At 38.5% G+C, this 20,805-nt stretch overlaps 1 protein-coding gene across 2 annotated transcripts in view; it reads right to left on the bottom strand.

The window, feature by feature from the left end:
- The window catches only part of st6galnac3 (ST6 (alpha-N-acetyl-neuraminyl-2,3-beta-galactosyl-1,3)-N-acetylgalactosaminide alpha-2,6-sialyltransferase 3), a 99,345-nt gene that overhangs the window by 61,794 nt on the left and 16,746 nt on the right, over positions 1–20,805 (bottom strand). Inside the window, exon 1 of one of the 2 annotated variants that reach the window (XM_030159583.1) lies at positions 14,896–15,001. The exons of the other annotated variant lie outside the window; for it this stretch is intronic. Within the exon in view, the coding sequence (XP_030015443.1) occupies positions 14,896–14,973 (78 nt within the window). The 5' untranslated portion in view covers positions 14,974–15,001. Of the gene's footprint in view, positions 1–14,895; positions 15,002–20,805 lie in introns of those variants that run through there. 2 annotated transcript variants of the gene reach the window in all.

The following is a 20,805-nucleotide window of genomic DNA, read 5'->3' as shown; positions in this document are numbered from 1 at the left end:
GCTCCAACTGAAACAGGGACCATTAACACCAGCAGAACGGCAGGGGACTGGCTATAAACTTTCAACGTTAGAGCTCTCAGTCAATGTTAGAACATTTCGCTTGAGGAATATGACTCCATATACAGGTACAACGACCTTGTTTGTGACCATCAAATCAGACAATGATGGCCAATGCCAATTTATGGCTCTAGCCCTAGGATGTTTCATTTAACAAATCCTAGCCAAAAGCTTTAAAGCGGCTATTTTTAAAGGTGCTAAAACCTACTCTGGGGGTATTGATCTCCCTCCACAGACAGACCATGTGGAATTATTGGGACCCAAGACACGAGAGAGCTATAATTTTCCTCAAGCCATGACAGGGCCTCTCCTGCAGTGAGCCTGTGTGACCAGATTACATATAGGTCGGAAAACTAGCACAAAGTTATTGATGGCTTCTTCACCCATTTGTAGGAATGACCTTATTGAAGTGTCAGAACTTGAACAATAGCATGTTCAGTAGGTGGACAAGACGTGCTTTCCCCACATAATTTGGAAGCAATAGACATCATCAGAAAATAAGCAGAAAATAGATTTGTATTTCTATTTCTGTTTCTATCACAAGTGTGATTTTGATAGGCCTTACAATCCAATTTGATCATGATTCACTTGTGAAGAACATGAATACTCCACAAATAATTATCAGCGCATCTGCAACATATGGCATTTTATTTTGAAAATGCTCTGAGAAATCAGACAAAAATAGTTTCTAATTGTGATATTATTATTGTTATTATTATTAGTAGTAGTAGTAGTAGTAGTAGTAGTAGCAATAGTAGTAGTAGTAGTTGGAGGAGTAGTAGTAGTCGGAGTATTGTTGTTATTTTCAGTTAAAATTATCCTCTTCTTGTGGCAGAACAAGCATTTTTGACATCACTGGACAAAAAAATCAATTTAAATTCCAACATATTGTAAATCACGTGATCTGTGATGAAGTAAATATTCTACCCCATTCTGTAAAGTCGAGCTGTGCAAAATGTATCCCATTGATGGGAGATATTGACCAATCACTGGTGTTTTCATGCAGGTATGGGATTTCAGTGCATTACTGACATTTGTAATTACCATTAACTGTTGAGATCCAGTCAGATATGACTCTACTATTCTACTCCCTGACTTGACACAGAAGCTTGGTAAAAGTGGCTTCTCTTTGTCATAGCTGTGTGAAATGGCATCAGATCATCCAGCTTTATACTTAGCCTTTTGATTTGGACTGAGCGCTACAGCAGGAATTCATTTTTTTCTCCTGCTTTTGGCTAAAGTAGATATAACTGTGATGCAAACTTGATACCATTTTTAATGGCAGTGCTGCATGTGTAAAAAGTGTTCCCTTATGAAAATAAATTAAACCAATAAGAAAGTTGTATGTCTCTAACTAGAGCAAACAAGGAAGAAAAAGTTCAGTATTTGCTTACGCTTGTGTCCTATTTAGTTATTTGGAGTCTGTGTTGTGCTGGGAAAAGGTCAAGACATTGAATATAATTATTTTCAAGGAAAAGCCAACCCAAATCATTTCAGTAAAAATCAGTTTACAAGCTGTCATCATGAACATGGACTTCAGCTTAGAAATGGACTTTGACAATGTCACCAAAAGACCAGCTCATAGCACAAAACAGACTCCAACACAAACTACACCTAATTACATGCATGCAAAAACCTTCCATATCAAGCCTTTAAAAAAGAAATCTGTTTTGAAATAATTAAATCAGTAAGTAATAAGTATACATTACAAAAGTTATACAAAACATAATGTTGATGTGCTGATTACCGGTCCCATAATTATTGCCTGGAATGAAATGTGCATGTTGCGATGCATCTTTGCATCAACTAGTTTCCTGTCATCTTCTTTCTCTATCAGTGACTGCAACAATTTCTCTACATAATGTACACCACATAGGCAATGTGTTTGTAAATTACAGGATAATCAACAAGCACTGCCACATCCACTAGTGTGATGAATGGAAACCTCAAAGCAAATTAGCTGTTTATTCCCCCTATATATTGTGCAATCAACATTTCACCTCCATCAGGCACAATTTGGGCATGAAGTGAATACAATTTCCAACAAAGATGTGCGCATTTGCTAATGCTCCAGCTCAGTAAACAACAGGATCAGACTGTATTTCATTCCCAAAAGCTAATCACGATGGGTTTTGGAATAATGAGAAGCTCAACCTGAAGAAAATGGCTCATGAAAAAACATATCTGGTTGCTATTTTCGAGTGCCTCCTGGGCAATTGCGTAAAAACTGAAAATTACATTTGCAATGCAAAAACTCTACCTCCCTAGCACCTGATACTTGCCACCACGGTCCAGCAAGCAGTTAAAATCCAATTTCAATTAAGGGGTTTACGAAAATATTTACCAAGTACTTTCTCTCTCTTTCTTCTTTTTCTCACTCTCTTTTGAACCTTTGTGTTGTTCTCCGGGGCAATGAGACAGGAGCATAAACAAAGAACCACTCTAGAGATTGAGGGTGGGTCCAGACACTTCAGTTCATTCCTGTCATATTTCCAGCAAGGTCTCGCTTCAGAAGTCATCTAAGTGCAAGATAACAAGCAATTTTTTTTTCAGTAGTGAGGAGCAGTCACGCACAAACCCTCCTACCCCCACCCTTCCCACATTTCACCCAGAGGACCGCTGACTGCCGGAAGAAATGTGAAAACATTAATAAGTGTTCAATTTGTTATTGCATATAAAATAGGTTTAAACTAATAGAGCATATTTGATTAAATTAATACATGAACTCTTCACATAAGTCGGTGTAAGTGAACTTTTTGTTTCCTTTCTGTTGTTTTCTGCACCAAGTTTAATCTCACTGCATTAATAACTAAAACAGGGTTGAATTAATGCAGAGGAGTAGCAGCGAGCATGTCTCTCCACATGTTGTATTCAGAGTGCGGGGGATGGATGCTGATATTCCAGTAGGATGAATGAACAAACGGCGGCCAAGTTCATTACTCATCAGAGAGGTTCGTAACCTGCTGCTCCATGCCGAGCCCAGCAGAGGGGGCAGTCGCCTCACGCGGCTGTAATGTGGCACCCAGAGGGGTTTCAGGGGCTGACTCTCAGCTCCAGACGTCTTTAAAAACAACAAAATCTGGGGAGTTTCTGTGACTAATGTTCTGCTCTGGAGAAAGCCTCTAAATATTCACTCACTTTGCAGAGAGTTAATCAGCCAGGCTCTGGCAGCAGCAGGAGGTTTATTTTCTGTGTTCCCAACAACAGCAGAGCAGCCACACGAAACGACTGGAAAGTGTTTACTCCGCAAATACAAACAATCCAGCTATCTCATTTACATTTCACTTCTCAGATGGTGTGTCAGTGGTATGGTTCGTCAGTTACATATTTCTCATTATTCATCATCTCACAAAAAACTTTTCTGTTATATCTAGTTAAATTCACATGGCTGTAGAGTCTACAAACTTCCATTTAAGTCTACACTGTAGACTTAAATAGAAGTTTGACAATTTTAAAATGCATTCTGAAAAGAATGCGTTTTTTGTAAACAATTCTGATTATTTTGCCTCAAACACATTCCAATTGCACTATATCCAGGCAAGGTTATTGTATACAGCAGTCGGTTGATTGGAAATTTCTAAGGTGTCTGAAATTTTTCAAACTACATTATTTGAAACACAATTATCAAAACCATAGATAATGAGGCTATATTAATTTCAACTTGCAGCCCTGTATAATTTACAACTATTCTTTCAATAGCTTTAGTTGTATTAAATTGTCAGGCCTGTAAAGGTTCAGTATATAAGATTTGCACACAATTTTCTAAGTTATCAGAGGCTAATACTGGTCAGTGCAGCTGTTGTGAAGGTGCACAACAGTGGTACTGAAGAACTCAGAAACTAGAGTAAAAATTTACAGAGAAAACAACCTGCGCCTTCACAGAGATGTGTGTGTCATGGGTGTACACAAACATGATGGTTCCCAGCACAAAACCAACACAAACTTCAAGCGAGAACACACGTGCAGATCTTACATATTTACTGCTTTCAATCAACTGTTGTCATTTTAGCTGTGACGTAAACATATCAAGAAACATTTAGGGGCCATCCACAGGGATGTGTGTAGTCAGTTTAGGAGTAATCACAAAAATATTTTTTTTAATCGTATGGGTATTTCATCCATCATTTGTGAGCCCAAACACATTCATTTTTGAAACCAGCTCCCAGAGTCAACAAATCTCAACATGGCACCTTTGCATTTCCATGTTTACAACCCATAGGCATGTTTTCTGCATGTGCTAACCCCACCAACATCAACAACAATGGCAGATTTTTATTTTTTGTTTGTTTTTTTCAAATTATGTTTGTTTACAATCATACAAGTTTTATGCACATGCTCCAGCTCTTCTGTGTTTTTGTATTTCTGTGGCAATGTTACAGCCCCACTCACAAGCCTGGCATATATACTACGGTGTTGTGGACACACTAACAATGCAATGTTTATAGAAAACTATTTTAAAACAAAAAACAAATAGACTGTTTACATCTCCATGTCTTGATTGGCTGTATTAGACAATAACAGGCTATACTTTCTTTCATAAACTTAAGTATTTTATCAGACCATACAGGAAATCATTAAATAATTACTTTAATTCCCAATCTAAACTTCATATAATAGCAATACTACTACTACTACTACTACTACTACTACTACTACTAATAATAATAATAATAATAATAATAATAATACTGTTAATTCTTCAAGTAATAGTTCACTCAGATTCATATTATTATTTTATTTCTTTTTAAGTTGCAATCCAATATCCAAGCTGTGACCGAGGCACACAGATGCATAGTGTCTATAGTGTTCTCCTCTACCCATTATTATTACAACCAGTTACTTTTTGTTCCAATATGCAATTTCTAGTTTAAAGGACATTATCTCTGGTAATATGATAAAATAATAAGAGGTGGTGATGCACCTTAACCCTGGGTGCCTCACATCATAAAAAGTCTGAGCTACTGTATACATTTGGAGATGAAACATGAAAAAACTCCACTGAGGTGATCCATTCATTCAAATGTAACAAAAATTAATACTGTTAGGTGATTACACACTAATGAAAGCATTATTAAGGATATTACGTTCCATTTCTGTAATTAGATCTCTCTAAATCTGTTTAATCTTACACACTGGACCTTTGATGGCTCCGGTTTTAAAACATAAGCCAACACACATCTGTACAGCATCATCATTTTATTTGGCTGGTCCTCTAATGTCATAGCATCTTGACAGGCCACAAATTTCAGTACAGCCAGATTACAGCTATGAAATTGCATGACCTTATTTTACTTTTTTTTTTTTTTTTAATAAAGCTGTAAGAATAAAGGACACAATAATAACTTTTGTAGCAGTAGCCTAATGCTGCTGGTTGACTGCTTTAAATCAGGTGATCTCATCGTCTTCATTATAAGATACAGAGGTCACAATTACTTAGGTAAAACTATCCTGTATTTTTTTTCATTGTGAGTGATCTTTAATGCACTACATCAGAGGACTGCAAATGTATACACACTCCTGCACAGGTCACTTTAAACCCTCTGCACCGATGGTATATTTATTATCAGTCACGCAAGAAAATAGTTAAATTAATTTCATCACAATGCACTAAAATTTAGCTGCTTTTTCACATTTTACAGTTAAATCGGACAACGTCTATAAGGCATAAGACTCCTTTGTGTTGTGGTACTTCTATCTGGATTTTTAAATGGACAGTGGCATCTTCCTTCAATGCTACAATCATAAAGTATCCCATCCTGCTGCCCTTGGAGCATGTCACTTCCGTTATATCACCCTTATCGGCAGTGACATATGAAAAGAAAATCCTTCAATCCAGGTCAAATAGACACTAATCTGTTCTGTTGGCATGATACTGCATCACTATGGTACAGAGCATCAAACAGAATCTTAATCTGGCTCCAAAAAGGAGTCTGCTTTTTTTTATGTGAATAAGACAATAATAAGTAGGAAATAACCTTTTCACCCATTTGTTTTTATCACAATTAATAATGCAAATTCATTCTCCATTACTAAATGTGAATATTTCTCTGCATTACTGGTCCATGTGTGGCTCTGCACACGTGTACTTGGATGCGTGACTGCGATGGAAAAGCAGTCAAAACCCATTTGACTAATGCATATCTGATATCAAATGGAACATAATCCCCACAAGTATAAAGGATTAAACACTCTACAATATTCACCACCCCTTCTGTATCCAGCAAACTTTTGGGAGGATGAAAAAAATTCCACCATATGCTCACAGAAACTGTTTGGTGAGACTCTCTGCTCTGCTGCGTAGGCTGACGCTCACTCGCTTGAGAAAGTGGAGAATTTGTCAAATGGGAAAAAAGCTGCTCTTTGTGAGGCTGCATATCTTTGTGTGAAGAATGAGTCTACCTGTCAGACTTAAAGCATATTGAGACTTAGATTTGACTGTAAGCCATCCTGCTGTCATAAAGTCTCTGCCTCTTCTTCAGTCAGAGCACTTAGATCAATTGTTTCTCCCTGGATAAGGCTCTCTCTTTGATAATATTTTGTCTCACATTGATCATATTAATAATGTGATGTGTGACCTACAAAACATTATACAAATCACCACAAGGGTATATATACACTAAAGATGAGATGCTGTCTGTAGGAATACATTTTCAAAGTTTATCATTAAGATTAATATACTGTACAGTGAAACTTTCTGTCTGACTTTCTGCCCTGAACAACTTTAAAACTACTATGTTTTATATTTTCTAATAATATTACATCAAAATGACAAAAACCTTTAGGGTACATTTTTCAAATGAAGCAAGGAAAAGCTGTTATCTCCCAGTGAACATTTTTCACTGAAAATATATTATACACATCTGAAATTAATAACTTTCATTTTGTTAGAAACCAGCTGAACTGACCATCTAAGTTTAAGGAATAAATACTTGAATAATAGATGTGAATAGCTTAACACAAGACTAAGATTATTGATGAGTAAACACAGCCTAGATTCTGAGATTGTATTTTCCTTCTGTGTCAGTAATCCCAGTTAAGAAGACACATATTAGGCACTGGCTAACATTAGTGCCAATCTCTGCTGATACTGATAGTCTGTAAAATGCCTATTTTGGTGCCCATCTCCATCTCTGCAAACACTGTGATAATGTAATAGTTATCACTCAGAACCATGAATGACCATTCAAATCCACAGCTCTTCTTTACGCTTTAAGCTTTGTATTTGTAGAGTTCCGTTTCTTTGTTTAGCTGGTGGTTTGCAATTTAATTGTTTTGACCACAGTGCTGTTTGGGCCACATCAGACATCAGGCATTACCCACTGCACAAAAGAGCAAGCAGACACCATGGCTAAATGGCAGAAATAGTGAAGTATAGATGAGTTTCAATGTTTACTAATAACAGTGATGCACGCGCAACTCAGAGGCAAAAACACCAGTACCAGCTACCAGCCGGCTCACATACACCTCCAGGCTCTCCCCTGGAACTCGTGAACGAGTGAATAGATCAGTTTCATGATGACGTAGGACGTATGCTGCTCGCGCACCTTGGAGGCAGAAAGCACACCGAGTTCATAGCAAAGCACTGACTGCAAGTGTGAACAATGCCGTCGTCTAGCTGTAGGAATACATTTTCAAAGTTTATCATTAAGGTTAATATACTGTACAGTGTACATATACTGTCAGAACAGAAAGAACACACAGAAGGATTTAATCTTCTACAGAATTCCTGCTGGCAAACATCCCTTCCAGAAAAATCAGCGAAAGTTAAGGTTGCAGGCATTAAGACGCGAGAACTGGTCTGAAGAGGAAATTAGGAATGCTGGTCTGTGCAGTGCACACTTCAGATCTGGTAGGTACTGGAGATCAATTCTCAGATCCTTAAGCTTGCCCATTTTGCTGCTTCCAATATTCATTTCAAGGTTTACATGCTTGTTAACTAATATTTCCCATCCACTGATAAGACAAGTGCCTCTGAAACTAAATAATCAACATTATTATGATTATTTACTACTATATTATATATATTTATTATGTTTAATTTATCTTATCTTATCTTATCTTATCTTATCTTATCTTATCTTATCGTGGTCATAACATCATGGCTGATTGGTGTAGACGCAGGTGACCAATGATGCAAACTAAAGATTGACTTTACTTTTAGGTGGTTTCTATGGATTTGATGTTTTTCTATGTTAACCCGTACTACTATTTCCAAACCCAGCTTGAGTTGGTTTTGTGCCTACCCAGCACATATATATATTATTATGGGCTATTATGGGCTCATTCTAAGCTAATGGGTACCTGTAGTGAATTTTCATTGCTAGCTATCTCAAAACATCATGTATAATACCAGCGGTTCCATCAGGTAACTTATGTTATAGCCCATTGTCAAGTATGCGTGAGTACTAAGTCACTGCCCCGTCAGTCAGACATGGTCAGTGACATGTTGCCTCCTTCACAGGCTGTTCCAGCACTGGTAGTGATGCAGACTTGTTATATTATCCGATTACCTGGGCTGTGATGGACTGGTCACTGACCCTGTGCAGCAAACACCAGTCTAAGACAACACATTATCAGCCAGTGCTGGGTCACGTCCCTAGGACAATGGCGGAGTGCAAAGCTTACAGCTGCACAAACAATAAGCGTCAGCAATTCTGAGCCACCAGAAAAAGTAAACAGTACTGTTTTACTCAAAGATAGTCAAGTTAAGCTGACAGTATCTTTTTCCATGTTAGTGTCTGACCCTAAACGAAAGACAGTCTTCGTTCCATCTTAATCATTCATCTAATTCTGTCATTTCATGACAGAATAGATTTCGGTCTCACTGTCACAGTGCCGTTTCTTGAGAAGACCCTAAAATGTAACAGGATGGAATGTCTGTTCGTTATTTTCTTTTCAGACATAACTGAATGCATGAATTACACACAAATGGCTAACTAAATACCTGAATAAATAAATAAATAAATAAATGTAGCATGTGGACATGGTGGTAATAAAGACACGGTAGATCCATACCAGACCACCTGCTTTCTCTTAATGGGTGAGCAGGGACTTAATCTAGTCAATGAGCTAAATGTACCCCCATTCTATAATATCCATAATATCTTTCATCAAGGACTATATTTAGAGGAAACATCAAGTCTGAATGTCTAATGGCTTTGAGCCAATCATAGAAAATGGCTTCTGCCATTCACTTGTGACAAAAGACATTTTCCTGCTGTAGTACTGGAGTTTTTAAGTGCTGCTCTTATGATCACAGATGGCCAACGGGCAGAGGAGACCTCACTGTTGGCCAAGGACAAAGCTACTGTATAGCAGCAAATCAGCTGTGCACCATCCACCACAGATGTCCTGACTTCAAGCCACAAGTCAGACATCCTGTTTGCAAGAGAGCAAAGAAATAGACTATCATCAGGCACATATGCAAGAGAGCAGATTACATATTTCCAGTTTTAGCTGAAAATCTTTTACAGCAGCACAGCAACTATTTTCGTTGCCTCTTTGTTTTTGAAGGGCAAAAGCAAGGGGGAATCTGCTGAGAAAAACATCAACCAGAGAAAATCCATTTCAATTTGCCAAATGCCAGCGAAGGATTACTGACATTTAGCAACTGATATTTCCCCTGAAACTCAATGGTATCCCCCATAACTCTGTAATAGAGGCCACTTCATTGGTAGTGATTACACACAGCATGACTGCTCACACAGAGAAATTTGAGTATGTACTGTATATCACCAGCGAAAGCTACATGGACCTCTGAGAATCAGAAAAAAGACAGATGTAGTACATCATGTGTTTGGCGGAAAAATAACAGCATCATCAATTTTCTTCTCCACTTGACTAAACAGACGTTTGGCCTCTGCAGAGCTCTTCCTCAGGTGTTATTTGTTCAAGAAATGTGTCTTACAAAAAACTTCTCCTCAAGGCTGCCAGAGACAGAAAGCAGCAACGCAACCTGAATTTCCAAGTGGCTCAGATATAAAAGGAATTTGTCCTGTTTGGAGCTCAGCCCCTGAAAGGCATGATGACTAAGAAACCCCTTCATGATAAATGAAGCCTTCTAAATGTCAAGGTTATTTTGTGTGTGTGTGTGTGTGTGTGTGTGTGTGATTTTTTTAGTTTTATTTCAATACAGTCCTTATGTAACAAAAGAAAACAAAGAGATGAAACCATAAGAAAAATACTAAAACAGAATAATAAAATAAAAAGATCAGACCTGACCAGTCAAATTAGACAAACCGAGAAAGAAAATAACAGGCATACTACTGTGATTAATAGTTGCAGTTACATATAGTATTATGTATCTATATAATAATTATTTAAGGCTTTACAACTGTTTTTCAGGCTGTGCATTATTTTCTTTAGGGAAAGTTCCATTAATCAGCACCATCTTTTTAAAACTGAATGTTTCTGAATGTTTTTGTTACACCCAAGTGTTCAAAATTGCATCTTTCATAGACTGTCTTGAGAAAAATCTTCCACCATGTTGTTACGTTAACTTTCATTGTCTGCAAGCAGGGTTACAAAAACTACTGCACTGATTTTCAAGAAACTTGGTGAATGGAAGGTGTCTTGGACAAGGGAAGTAATTTTACAGCAGAACCAGCATTTTCTTTGCACTTGTTTTACCATTGTGAGACAAGCCTGTCCAGTGTTTTGAGTTCTGTTTTTGTTTTTGTTTTTTTGTTTTTTTGGGGGGGGGGGGGCTGTGTTTGACTAATGAGCTGTGACTGGAGTGATCAAAATAATAATCAGCTCACTAATTATTGTCATCATTACTATTATTATTATTATTATTATTATTATTATTAGTATAAATAATAAAAATGTTTAGTTGCACCCTTACATTCTACCTATATATTAATACTCAATGAATTACCTATATTGGCCAAAATCCTTCCTTGAATACATATAAATATAATCATATTCAAATAAATAACTAAAAAAGCTGCAGGTGGAGGGATTTGTTCTTATCATCTTGAGCTGTGGAACAAACAGGATATGCTTCAGATAAAGGATATTTTGTACTGAATACATATTTTGAGACATCTCTCATGGCAAGTGAGGTTTTTATTTATGGAGAGAAAATCTTTCTCTACTGGATGTTCGGTAAATTTGTAAGGCTGCAGAAATGTTCTCAGAAACTTGAACTCATACAAATTATTTGCCAGCACAGCTCTTTGTTTTTCATTAATCCTCTTAAGATTGCAAAGGTTCTCCAACAGCTTGAGCAACAGCGTTCTGAAAGTAAAGTGGAGCAGCTGCTGCACATGATAAACAAACCAACCAGGTGAATTCAAGGCCACTGAACCACCCTCCAATGTGACACACACAGGTGTTCATTATGAAAAAGCCACAATAAAGTTTGCACAATCTATTCTGTCAAAGTCTCTGTGGTGCTGCTGCACTGTGTTGGCAAATGTGAGGGATGGGACGGAGTGGCATTCATTGTGTGTGTGTGTGTGTGTGTGTGTGTGTGTGGGGGGGGGGGGGGTTGTTGTTGGGGAGGTGGTGTAAAAGTCGGCAATAATAAACACAAACAGCAGAGAACACCTGTGGTCAATGGAGAGATCAATAAGAAGCCAAAATATAATTCTGTAAAGAGAAAGCAATCCATGACAGTGAGTCCGGACAAATAACAGCGCAGGACCTCACAAAGCAGCTGCAGGCTCACGGTTCAGATCTAACATGTCAGAGAGTTTTGAACTACTTCTTCTTTCTTTTTATATTGAACACAACAACAGAAAGACTGAGGATACAGACAGGCATATGAAGATGGGGGTTATTTCATTAAAAACTGAACATGGAGCTCTTTGTTTAATGTTCTCATTTAGCCGACAGCCTCTATTCCTGTCTGTCAGTCTCCTCCGTTCACTAAAGCAATCAGCCTCGCAGTGGTGGCACCCAAAGCAGTGCCAGCCTCCACCGGGGATAATAACAATGGTACTGAATACCTTTTATTGGCTGGCTTGGGTAAGTGCCCTCAGGAAGGAAGGAGGCTGTACAATGACAAACCAGGCTCCCAGTGAGCACATTGCTGGCTTTATTGTTCAACCTGATACTTCAATAAGAGAGAAAAGGCAGCACCATGGGTCTCTGTCATCTGATAATGTAAAGTATATGTCCGTGCAACAGGATGAAAATAAATCCTGACATATCAAGGCAATAAATTAAGCTTAAAAGGAGGTCCACAGGGAGCGGGTGTGGCATCAACACGCAGACAACACTAATGCAATTACAGGGATTTTCTGCTTGCTCAGAGGCTTGGTTCAAGGGCAAGGCGCAGGAAGCTCAAGGCAAGCCACTACAAAATCAGCCATTACTCATGGTAACAACCAAGCCAATCTTACTACCTCACTGGCTGGAAAAAGAAAAAGCATGCAGGATTACAGCACCAAGGCTCTGAGCTCTTGGGTTTTCTACTTTTCTAAAAACATCCAGAAGCTTAGTGCTTAGATTATGAAGGGCAAGAATTAATTTAAACAAATTGAGACCAAAGTGTACATTCTGATAAGGCCTTTCATTGCTTTTTAAAGCTAATAAAAAATTTTATACTACAAAGAAAGATTTTAAACGCCTCTGTCTACCAGTGACTAACTAGTTATGTGTTAGCAACAGAAAAGCACCACTGAAACATAAAACTTACAAGTTTTCTTCCCAAGGCTACTGATAATCTCCCCTCCCAGTGTATCATCTCCTTTTGCTCCACTGATTCTGCCAGACTTCTTTTTTCATCATTTGTACAGTATTTCTAAGCCACAGTTGAGTCTATGGAAAGCATAACTCCTTATCAAACACAGCCTCTGCTGATCTGTCTCTTCTGGGGCTTCGAATCGCCTCATGCCAATGGGCAGTCAGGCTTTGCCAAGTGTACAACAAGCTCCTAGGCCTTGCCAAGTCTACAGCGCTCAGGGGGGAACTTGCTAAATGTAATCCAGCATCAGTGCAACATGTGCAAATGAAGCCAACTGGGTGGACAGAAGATGACTCTGCATCTACTTATTAAGAACTTAACAGAAACAAAACACAGATGTACCAAATTACCAGGTGCTTTGCAATTAATAATGCTGATGGTTGCATAAAAAAACAACAGCTGAGCAGGTTTCATGCGGAAATTTGCAGTTTCCTGTTCTGCTATAATGCAAACAAGGGTAGGTTTAATCAATCAGTCGAAGGAAAAACTGGCAGTTGATCAAAACTCAAGGATTGATGGCTGAATGAAACAAGTTATTTTACAAAAAATCACCATGGGTTTAGGGATATTTTCTTTGCAGTTTGACAGAAAGAAGCAGCAGTTCATCAATGGATTGCCATTTACTGTCAGATTAATTAGTAATGGAAATAACTAAACACTAAAACCCTTCTACAGTGCTAAAGGAATATAAACAAAGTACACAAGAAATAAAAGATTTCCTGGTTCTAGGTTCTAAAATGTAAATTTTCTGTTTGTGTGCTATTAAAAAAAATCCTCTGGACATTTGGGGCAAAAATAATTTCCTTTTCTTTAGAAAATAATTTTCATACGGAAACATAAATGAAAAATCAGTGGCTACTTAAAATATTCATCATGTGGTGCCTGAAGTTTTTTGTATTTAAGCATAAGATTAAAACTGTCTTCATCTCTGTACTTAAAGGCTCTGTCACACCTTGACGATTCAGGCAGCCTATTGCCGATGTATCAAAATGTGTCTAAAACGCTGGCATAAGATGAACTGTCAATGTTTTGTTTTAGGATTTTTTTTTTTAAATTTTGGGCATATATATACAGCTTACATAGAATGTTTCGATAATTTATTGATAACTTATAACCAACCAAAGCTCAGCATGTTGTCGATGCCAATAAAAAGGCTGCCACAAGGATTTAAATCACAACCACACTAGACTTCAGCATCACTGTCATGCTGAGCAAAACTCAGAAGAACGCTGCCTTGAGGTGAAGAGTATTATCGGGTTCTGTGCACTATCAGGTTCTGTGTCACTCGACATCTACATGTCAACATCTCAGTTCTGTCAGTACTGATGGTTACTTATGATCCTCCTGTGAACCCCATTTATTTATAGCCAGGCAGCTCTGGAGCCTCATGTGGCTCTTTCATCCATCTACTGCGGCTTCCTGTGACTTTGGAAAATTAATAATGAGTATTTCATTTAAATTAGTTTTATTTTAATTTGTTAGTTTATTAAATGTAATTCTAAATTTGAAGATTATGGTGATATTAGGTATTACAAGTATTATCTCCTGCTGCACAACAAAGTCTGGTCGCTGTCCACAGGGGAGGTGCTGAAACACTTTGCTTTTGCATTTGGAAGAGGTGAAAAGAGGTCATCCAGAACCAGTCAAATATGTCTACATATGTCAATATGCATTGAAAATAAGTTTGATATAAGTTACACATAGGTTCAAAGCACATTACTCATAGGTTAGGAATAAGTTTTGGATACACTGGACATTATCCTGATGTATTTTGACTTATGAGTAACGTATAAGTAATGTGTGCGAATGTGTGTCACGATCGCATAACTTACCTACAGCTTATGGCCAGCGTATGACACAAGTGCTTGGCATACATCGAAAAATGTTGTGTACTACAACATATACCAGCGTGCTTCAGTATGCTCTTAGCTTATAAAAAACTTTCCCATAAGTTATTTGTTGTGGGTAAGTTTTGTGTAATTTGTCATTTGTCCGCATACATTGACTAAATTGTCAAGGTGTGACAGGACCTTTAATACATTTTAAGCAAACAGACTGACTGACCCCCGTACTCTCTTTCATACATACACAAATGAAAGTCCATCCTGTAGTCGTCACATCCATGCAGAATGTTGGCAGAGTACCTGCAGGATCATGTTCAAACCCAAATCTCCACATCTCATCCAGGGAGTCATCAGAGCTAGATGAAGCCTGCTGCCCATGAATCCTCTGCCATCTTGGCAGCTCTGTCTTACAGACATGCATCGTACTTACTGACAGCTCTGGCTTATGTCACTTGGTCCTTATCTAGAACTGGGAGTCTGTATCTAACTAGCGAGTCAAGTGTTAGAAGGCCAGTCTTAATCCCGATATAGTGTTTGACCCTTTAATCCCGGCAAACCTGGCTGCTGAACGTGAGCTTCAGACGGATTAGACAGGTGTGGTTAAAAGCAAACACAGCCTGCAAATTACCCTTCCTAAACCAACAACACAACACCAATATTAATATAGAAGCAGAAAAAAAAGGACTGCTGAAAGATTCAAGATGTTTAGGCATCTGAGGGAGCCTGTAGATAAGGTTTGGATGCTTTATTAAAACTGAAAAACTGCACTGCTGTTATAATACAAAAATCTTGGCATTTATTTTTGTATGTCATACTATATTTATGACTAAACGGAAGAGAACAGAATACCAAAATCACAGCCATGTAGCACCACTGTGAGGCTGTGCTTTGAAATAACAATAGCTTGAGCTAATGTATTGATGCTTACCATGTTATGCCATGTTTCCACTACGTGGTACCAACTCGACTCGACTCTACTTAGCCTTTTTGTATTTCCATTATGTAAAATAACCTGGAATCTAGTACCTGGTACTATTTTTATTACTTGCTCGACCAAGGTTCCAAAATGGGTGAAGAGATACTAAAATGTGACGTGTAAACACTACAGACCAGAGAGTTGTCTACGTCATTGCATCATCAATGTGCAACCCACCATTTAAAAAAAAAACAGATTCAGAAGTTTACAGTAAATGTACCGGTAGGGTAATCCATGACGACAGCTTGCAAAATGAAAGAAACAAAATATCATCCCATCAATATCCTCCATTGTGTGCATGCACGTTGTTGTTGTTGTTCTTCTCTTCCTCTTTGTTTTTACCATCAGCTATGTCATGTTGAAGATTATACAGATTTCCTTTTATTATTTGTCAGACAGATGGAAAAAGAGTTAATTCTTTTACCTTGACAAGTTTCGGCTACAACCTGTAGCCTTCCTCAGAGGGGTCACTTGTGGTTCCTGTGATGTGTCAATTGTCAGCCTGTTGCCTGGCCAACCAGGATAAAACAGCTGACAATGACGTGTTAAGGTAAAAGAATTAACTCTTTTTCCATCTGTCTGACAAATAAGAAAAGGGAATCTGTATAAGTTCTAGTAAACAGTATGAACCTAATTGGACTATGAAGATGATATTGTGGAAGTTACGTGCAGCATCGCTATGATGACCAGGTACTCTAAAATCGATAGTATCCTGTAATGGAAATGGTCTCCAGGAATAGTACCTGGTACCCGAGTCGGGTTGACTTGAGTCGAGTCGAGCTAGTACCATGTAGTGGAAATGCGGCATTAGTTTAGTGATGAGATTATCAGAAGTTTCATAGATACATTGTAGTGTCACATATCTAGGCCAATAGTATCCAGAGATGTGCTCACACAAGGTTGAATGGAAAGTGAAAAATTACAATCCTATAGTAGGGCAAAACTGTTTCTTCAACAAAATCAAAGTCATCTAACCAAGGATGCAGAGACAGTGGATTTGCAAAGAATTTGGGGGGAGGGGGTTCTGGTGGAACATTTGTCCATGAGGAGGCAAGCTTCTAGGATTAAATTTGCTGAACTGTAGAAAAATAAAACACCACAATGTACCAAGCAGGCCTCCATTATGGAACAAAACCATTTTGTATACTTTTGCCATTTTCACAGAAAAGTTGCCAGCTCAGAGAACATTGTTTCCATTTAGTGAGGACCACTTTGAAAGTACATCCTGAGTCAGGAGATGGTATATGTCTTTTTCAGAGCGCACTCTTGGCTGGTTTGTTTGCCGTTTACATGTACACATTTAAAATTACCAATTGTTGGTATGCTATTGTTGTATTAGGCATACATAAATGAGTTTGACATTCATTTAGTCATTCATTCATAATTTAAACTCAAAAAGTAAACTGATGTGATGTGATATGAAGCCTTCACTTTCTGTCTTACCAAGTGCAACCACAATTCCCAAAAGTTAGGATGTTGTATTAAATGTAAATAAAACCATAGATTGTGATATATTCCAAGTCTTTGCAATTGTATGTTGAGGAACATTACTCTGAAATCATTCCTTAATTTGTAGATGCAGTTTTCCACAGACTACTGAACCCCATCCCATTTTTGCTTCTGAGAGATTCTACCTCTTTAATGCCCTGCCCTGATTTAAGGTAGATATTTGGGGGGAAAAATGTGTTTTTCACTTATCTACAGGTAAATGGCATTTCAAATTGTAAAAACGCTTTTCAAAGTGAAGATTTAAAAACTCTAGTTTGTGTGTAACCATATGGACAGAGAAAATGAAGAAACGGGAAAAAGATTGTGCCACAACCCATTTTGTACATGTCTATCATTGCTTTTTGTCATTAAAAATTGGTACATGCCTGTAACAATCTTCACAGACTGGAGTAGAGGGGTAACAGACTGACATGCAGCTTTAAGAAAAAACAAACAAACATCTGAATCACCTATCAGTATCTATGGTTTTCACAAAAAACAGAGGCACATAGAGATTTATTTTAGTGAAAGCCAAAATGCTAACAATAATCAGTCTGAGGCTCTATTGTGCTCTACTGTGAGGGCATTTCTCCATTTTAAGTTAATGAAGGCCTTTTCAGACTCTTCTGTGAATGCATGCAGTCATAATAGAGGTTATGGCCCTGGGGTTCTCTGTGAGTGACATGTAATTTTATGCTGCTGACCACAACCGCAATTACAGAGAGGAACTTAATTTGTAGGTTGCCATATCACCTCTTTCATTAAACTTTAGGTGTCCTCTCTGTGTATTCTGTCCAAACATGGCTGGAATAGAAACGAATACAAAATCAGCTAAGAAAATGACCAGTGCCAGTATCAAGGCTCGTGTTAACAAAGTTTGAGAGACCAAATTGGCACAGGTGAAGTGGGTGGGAATAGAGGTCCAATGAGTACTCGAGTAATTCGAGAACCAAAAACCCTCGAATCATTTTTTGCCTTGAGTATTAATTTAATTATTAATTTTGTTAAGCAACTCCGGCTTGGATCACTGTTCACCACTGGGTCCCAGTGCTTGGTACCAGGGACAGGCACGTTCCTCACCTGCTTTGGCACACACTGAAGCAGCACACCCAGACACACACCCTCCGGGTGAATCCGAAGAATGAGCAGCGGCCCCGGTGAGGAACTAGCTGTTCATCCACGCAGGTGTCATGGCTGAGGTTGAATATCGGGGGAGTCACCCTGTCCACACCTGACCATATGCTGCCGGCTTGTCTGTGCTGCGATGCCATGGCCGGGATAGCCGGTCATCGAACTGGATCGTAGCACTGAGGGGTTCGAATGGCTTTAGGGGTATGGTGGAGCCTCTGTTTTGTCCCACATGCTGTAGGTTGCCTGAATGAGGGAATGGTACAGGAGGAGGCCCAAATATGCACACATATGCGGTAGGCCTGTAACGGTACACAAAATTTTCGCTTCGGTACGTTTTCGGTTTTGAAAGCCACGGTTCGGTTTTTTTTTCCGTTCGGTACGGGAAGAAAGAAAACCCCTCAAAATGTCTTTTATGCATTTATGAATTTTTGAACATTCTTCCACAAATTTTTGGAGACAACAGAATATAGAAAAACAGGAATAATATAATTCTGCTGCTATAAATCAAATAGTAAATAAAATATTACTAAATGTATTTTAAACAATAGTATTGCACTTTTCCCTGAAAGGTCGTTTTGAACAAAAAACAAATCACAGTTCTGTCAGTTTACATTCTGCATTAAAATAACAACAAAAAAATTCCAAATGAAGTGCAACATTAAGAAGAGGGCAAACTGGTATTCTGTTTTAACAAACTGAAGAACAACACTGACAGATAAATTAACCTAATTATTTATTTTAGGACAGCGAAAAAACTGTTTAGGCCACTTTGTGTACTTGTGTGTGTGTGTGTGTGTGTGTGTGTGTGGGCGTGCGTGCGCGCGCGCAGGGTGCGACCTGTCAAAAAGGCAGAGGGGTTTTTTGTTTTGTTTTTTTGTCGGAGGTGCACGGGGGTGGGGGGGGTACGTGGGGGTTCGGTCCATAGCTAACGTAACTAACGCTGGCATGAAAACGAAAGTGAAACTTTACATACTTTCTACTCCTTTCCACCTCCCAACTCCCGGGTTCTATTCCTCTATTATACACCGTGTGTGTGTGTGAGAGAGAGAGAGAGAGAGAGAGAGATAGAGAGAGAGAGAGAGAGAGAGAGAGAGAGAGAGAGAGAGAGAGAGAGAGAGAGAGAGAGAGAGAGAGAGAGAGAGAGAGAGAGAGAGAGAGAGAGAGAGAGAGAGAGCTCGTGTCAGTGTTTTAGAACTACCGTAGTTCACAGGCGGCGAACAACGTTTGTCTTCTCTTTCCTCGTTGTTGTCTTTCACCTGAACCCGCAGTGATCCCAAATGGTACTGTAATGATAGTGAAGGGTCTTCAGTCTCTTCCCTTCAGGTTGACATCATATTTGTTGGTTTTTTTTAACCTTATGGCAGCAGCTATTTCATATTTGGGTCATTGTGCGCTAGTTCCATATGTCCGTGTAGAACTTGCGCGGATTTAAGGTTCCTCATCGAACAACGTCTTCCGTTCCTATTTCTTTTTCTCATCATATTGTGCCGTTTCGGTACAGCTGTGTACCGAACTGAACTGGTGCGTACCGAAACGGTTTGGTTCGGTTTGGTACGTGTACCGTTACAGGCCTAATATGCGGGGTTGGTCCGGTCTTGGAGGTTGGTATAGTCCACGGTCATCTGGATTATCTCATCAGATGCTGTGCTTGTGCTAGGAAAAGGAAAGATACAGCCACTGTGGTTGCATTAGTAGAAATGAGTGTAGCCACAAAAGCCAAAGCCAGCCTGGGTCCCTGCAGCAGGGCGTGTAGTGGACTGCGGCGATGAGCATAGCTCCCCTGGGAAATTTTGAGAAAAATGAAGTCTTTTTCCTGCATTCTGGTGCATTTTGAGCTTAAAAACATGTTCAATCTGGCTTCAGTTTCATACAAAAAAAAATCATAAAAAATTAATTTAAGTCAACATTTTCATCTGAACTATTTTTATTTCTAATCTAATGTATAACAAAACAATAAATGATAGACTTATAAATACAATTATTCTGACCACTGATGTTCATGAGATTCAGTATGAGATTCAATATAAAATAAATTTACCAGTGAGACATGATTTATCATAAAGCCATTTGGTAATTAAATATGGACAGATATGGACTCTTGAAATTATTTTATTTAGACTAGAAAGTACTCCTGCCCAGACTAGAATGTACATGGACTGATTACTAATTTAAACTTAGATATCTCAGATAGTTGACTTCTTTTCAACTATTTGACTTTTGAGTACTTGCCGATACCGAGTACCGATACTAGTACTTAATAATCCCACTCTAGTTCTTACTTCCTTTTGTAAATGTGCTTTATTGTCATTGTCATTAGTCTGACTGGAAAAATGTGTTGCTACTGACATTTAATGTGTTGGAATGAGCGTTTCTCAGTTAATCCACCAGGGGGCGCCACTCTTGATTAACCATACTGGACAAATACCATGAAGAAGAGTAAAGTTTTTTGAGAAGAAGAAAGTCAGTAATAACAAACACGGAGACGACGGAAGCAACACTAATGTGATACTAATATTGCAGCGTTTTCGCTGGTAAGGTTTAAAAGTGAAGCTTCAGCTTGTAGAGAAAAGATAAATGAGCCATAAGTTTTGTTTTCACTTGAACGAGCGGTAACT

Source organism: Sphaeramia orbicularis, chromosome 17 (genome assembly GCF_902148855.1).
Source record: "Sphaeramia orbicularis chromosome 17, fSphaOr1.1, whole genome shotgun sequence".
Lineage (NCBI taxonomy): Eukaryota > Metazoa > Chordata > Actinopteri > Kurtiformes > Apogonidae > Sphaeramia > Sphaeramia orbicularis.
The sequence above is the reverse complement of the archived record's forward strand: the minus strand, read 5'-3'. Positions and strand labels throughout refer to the sequence as shown.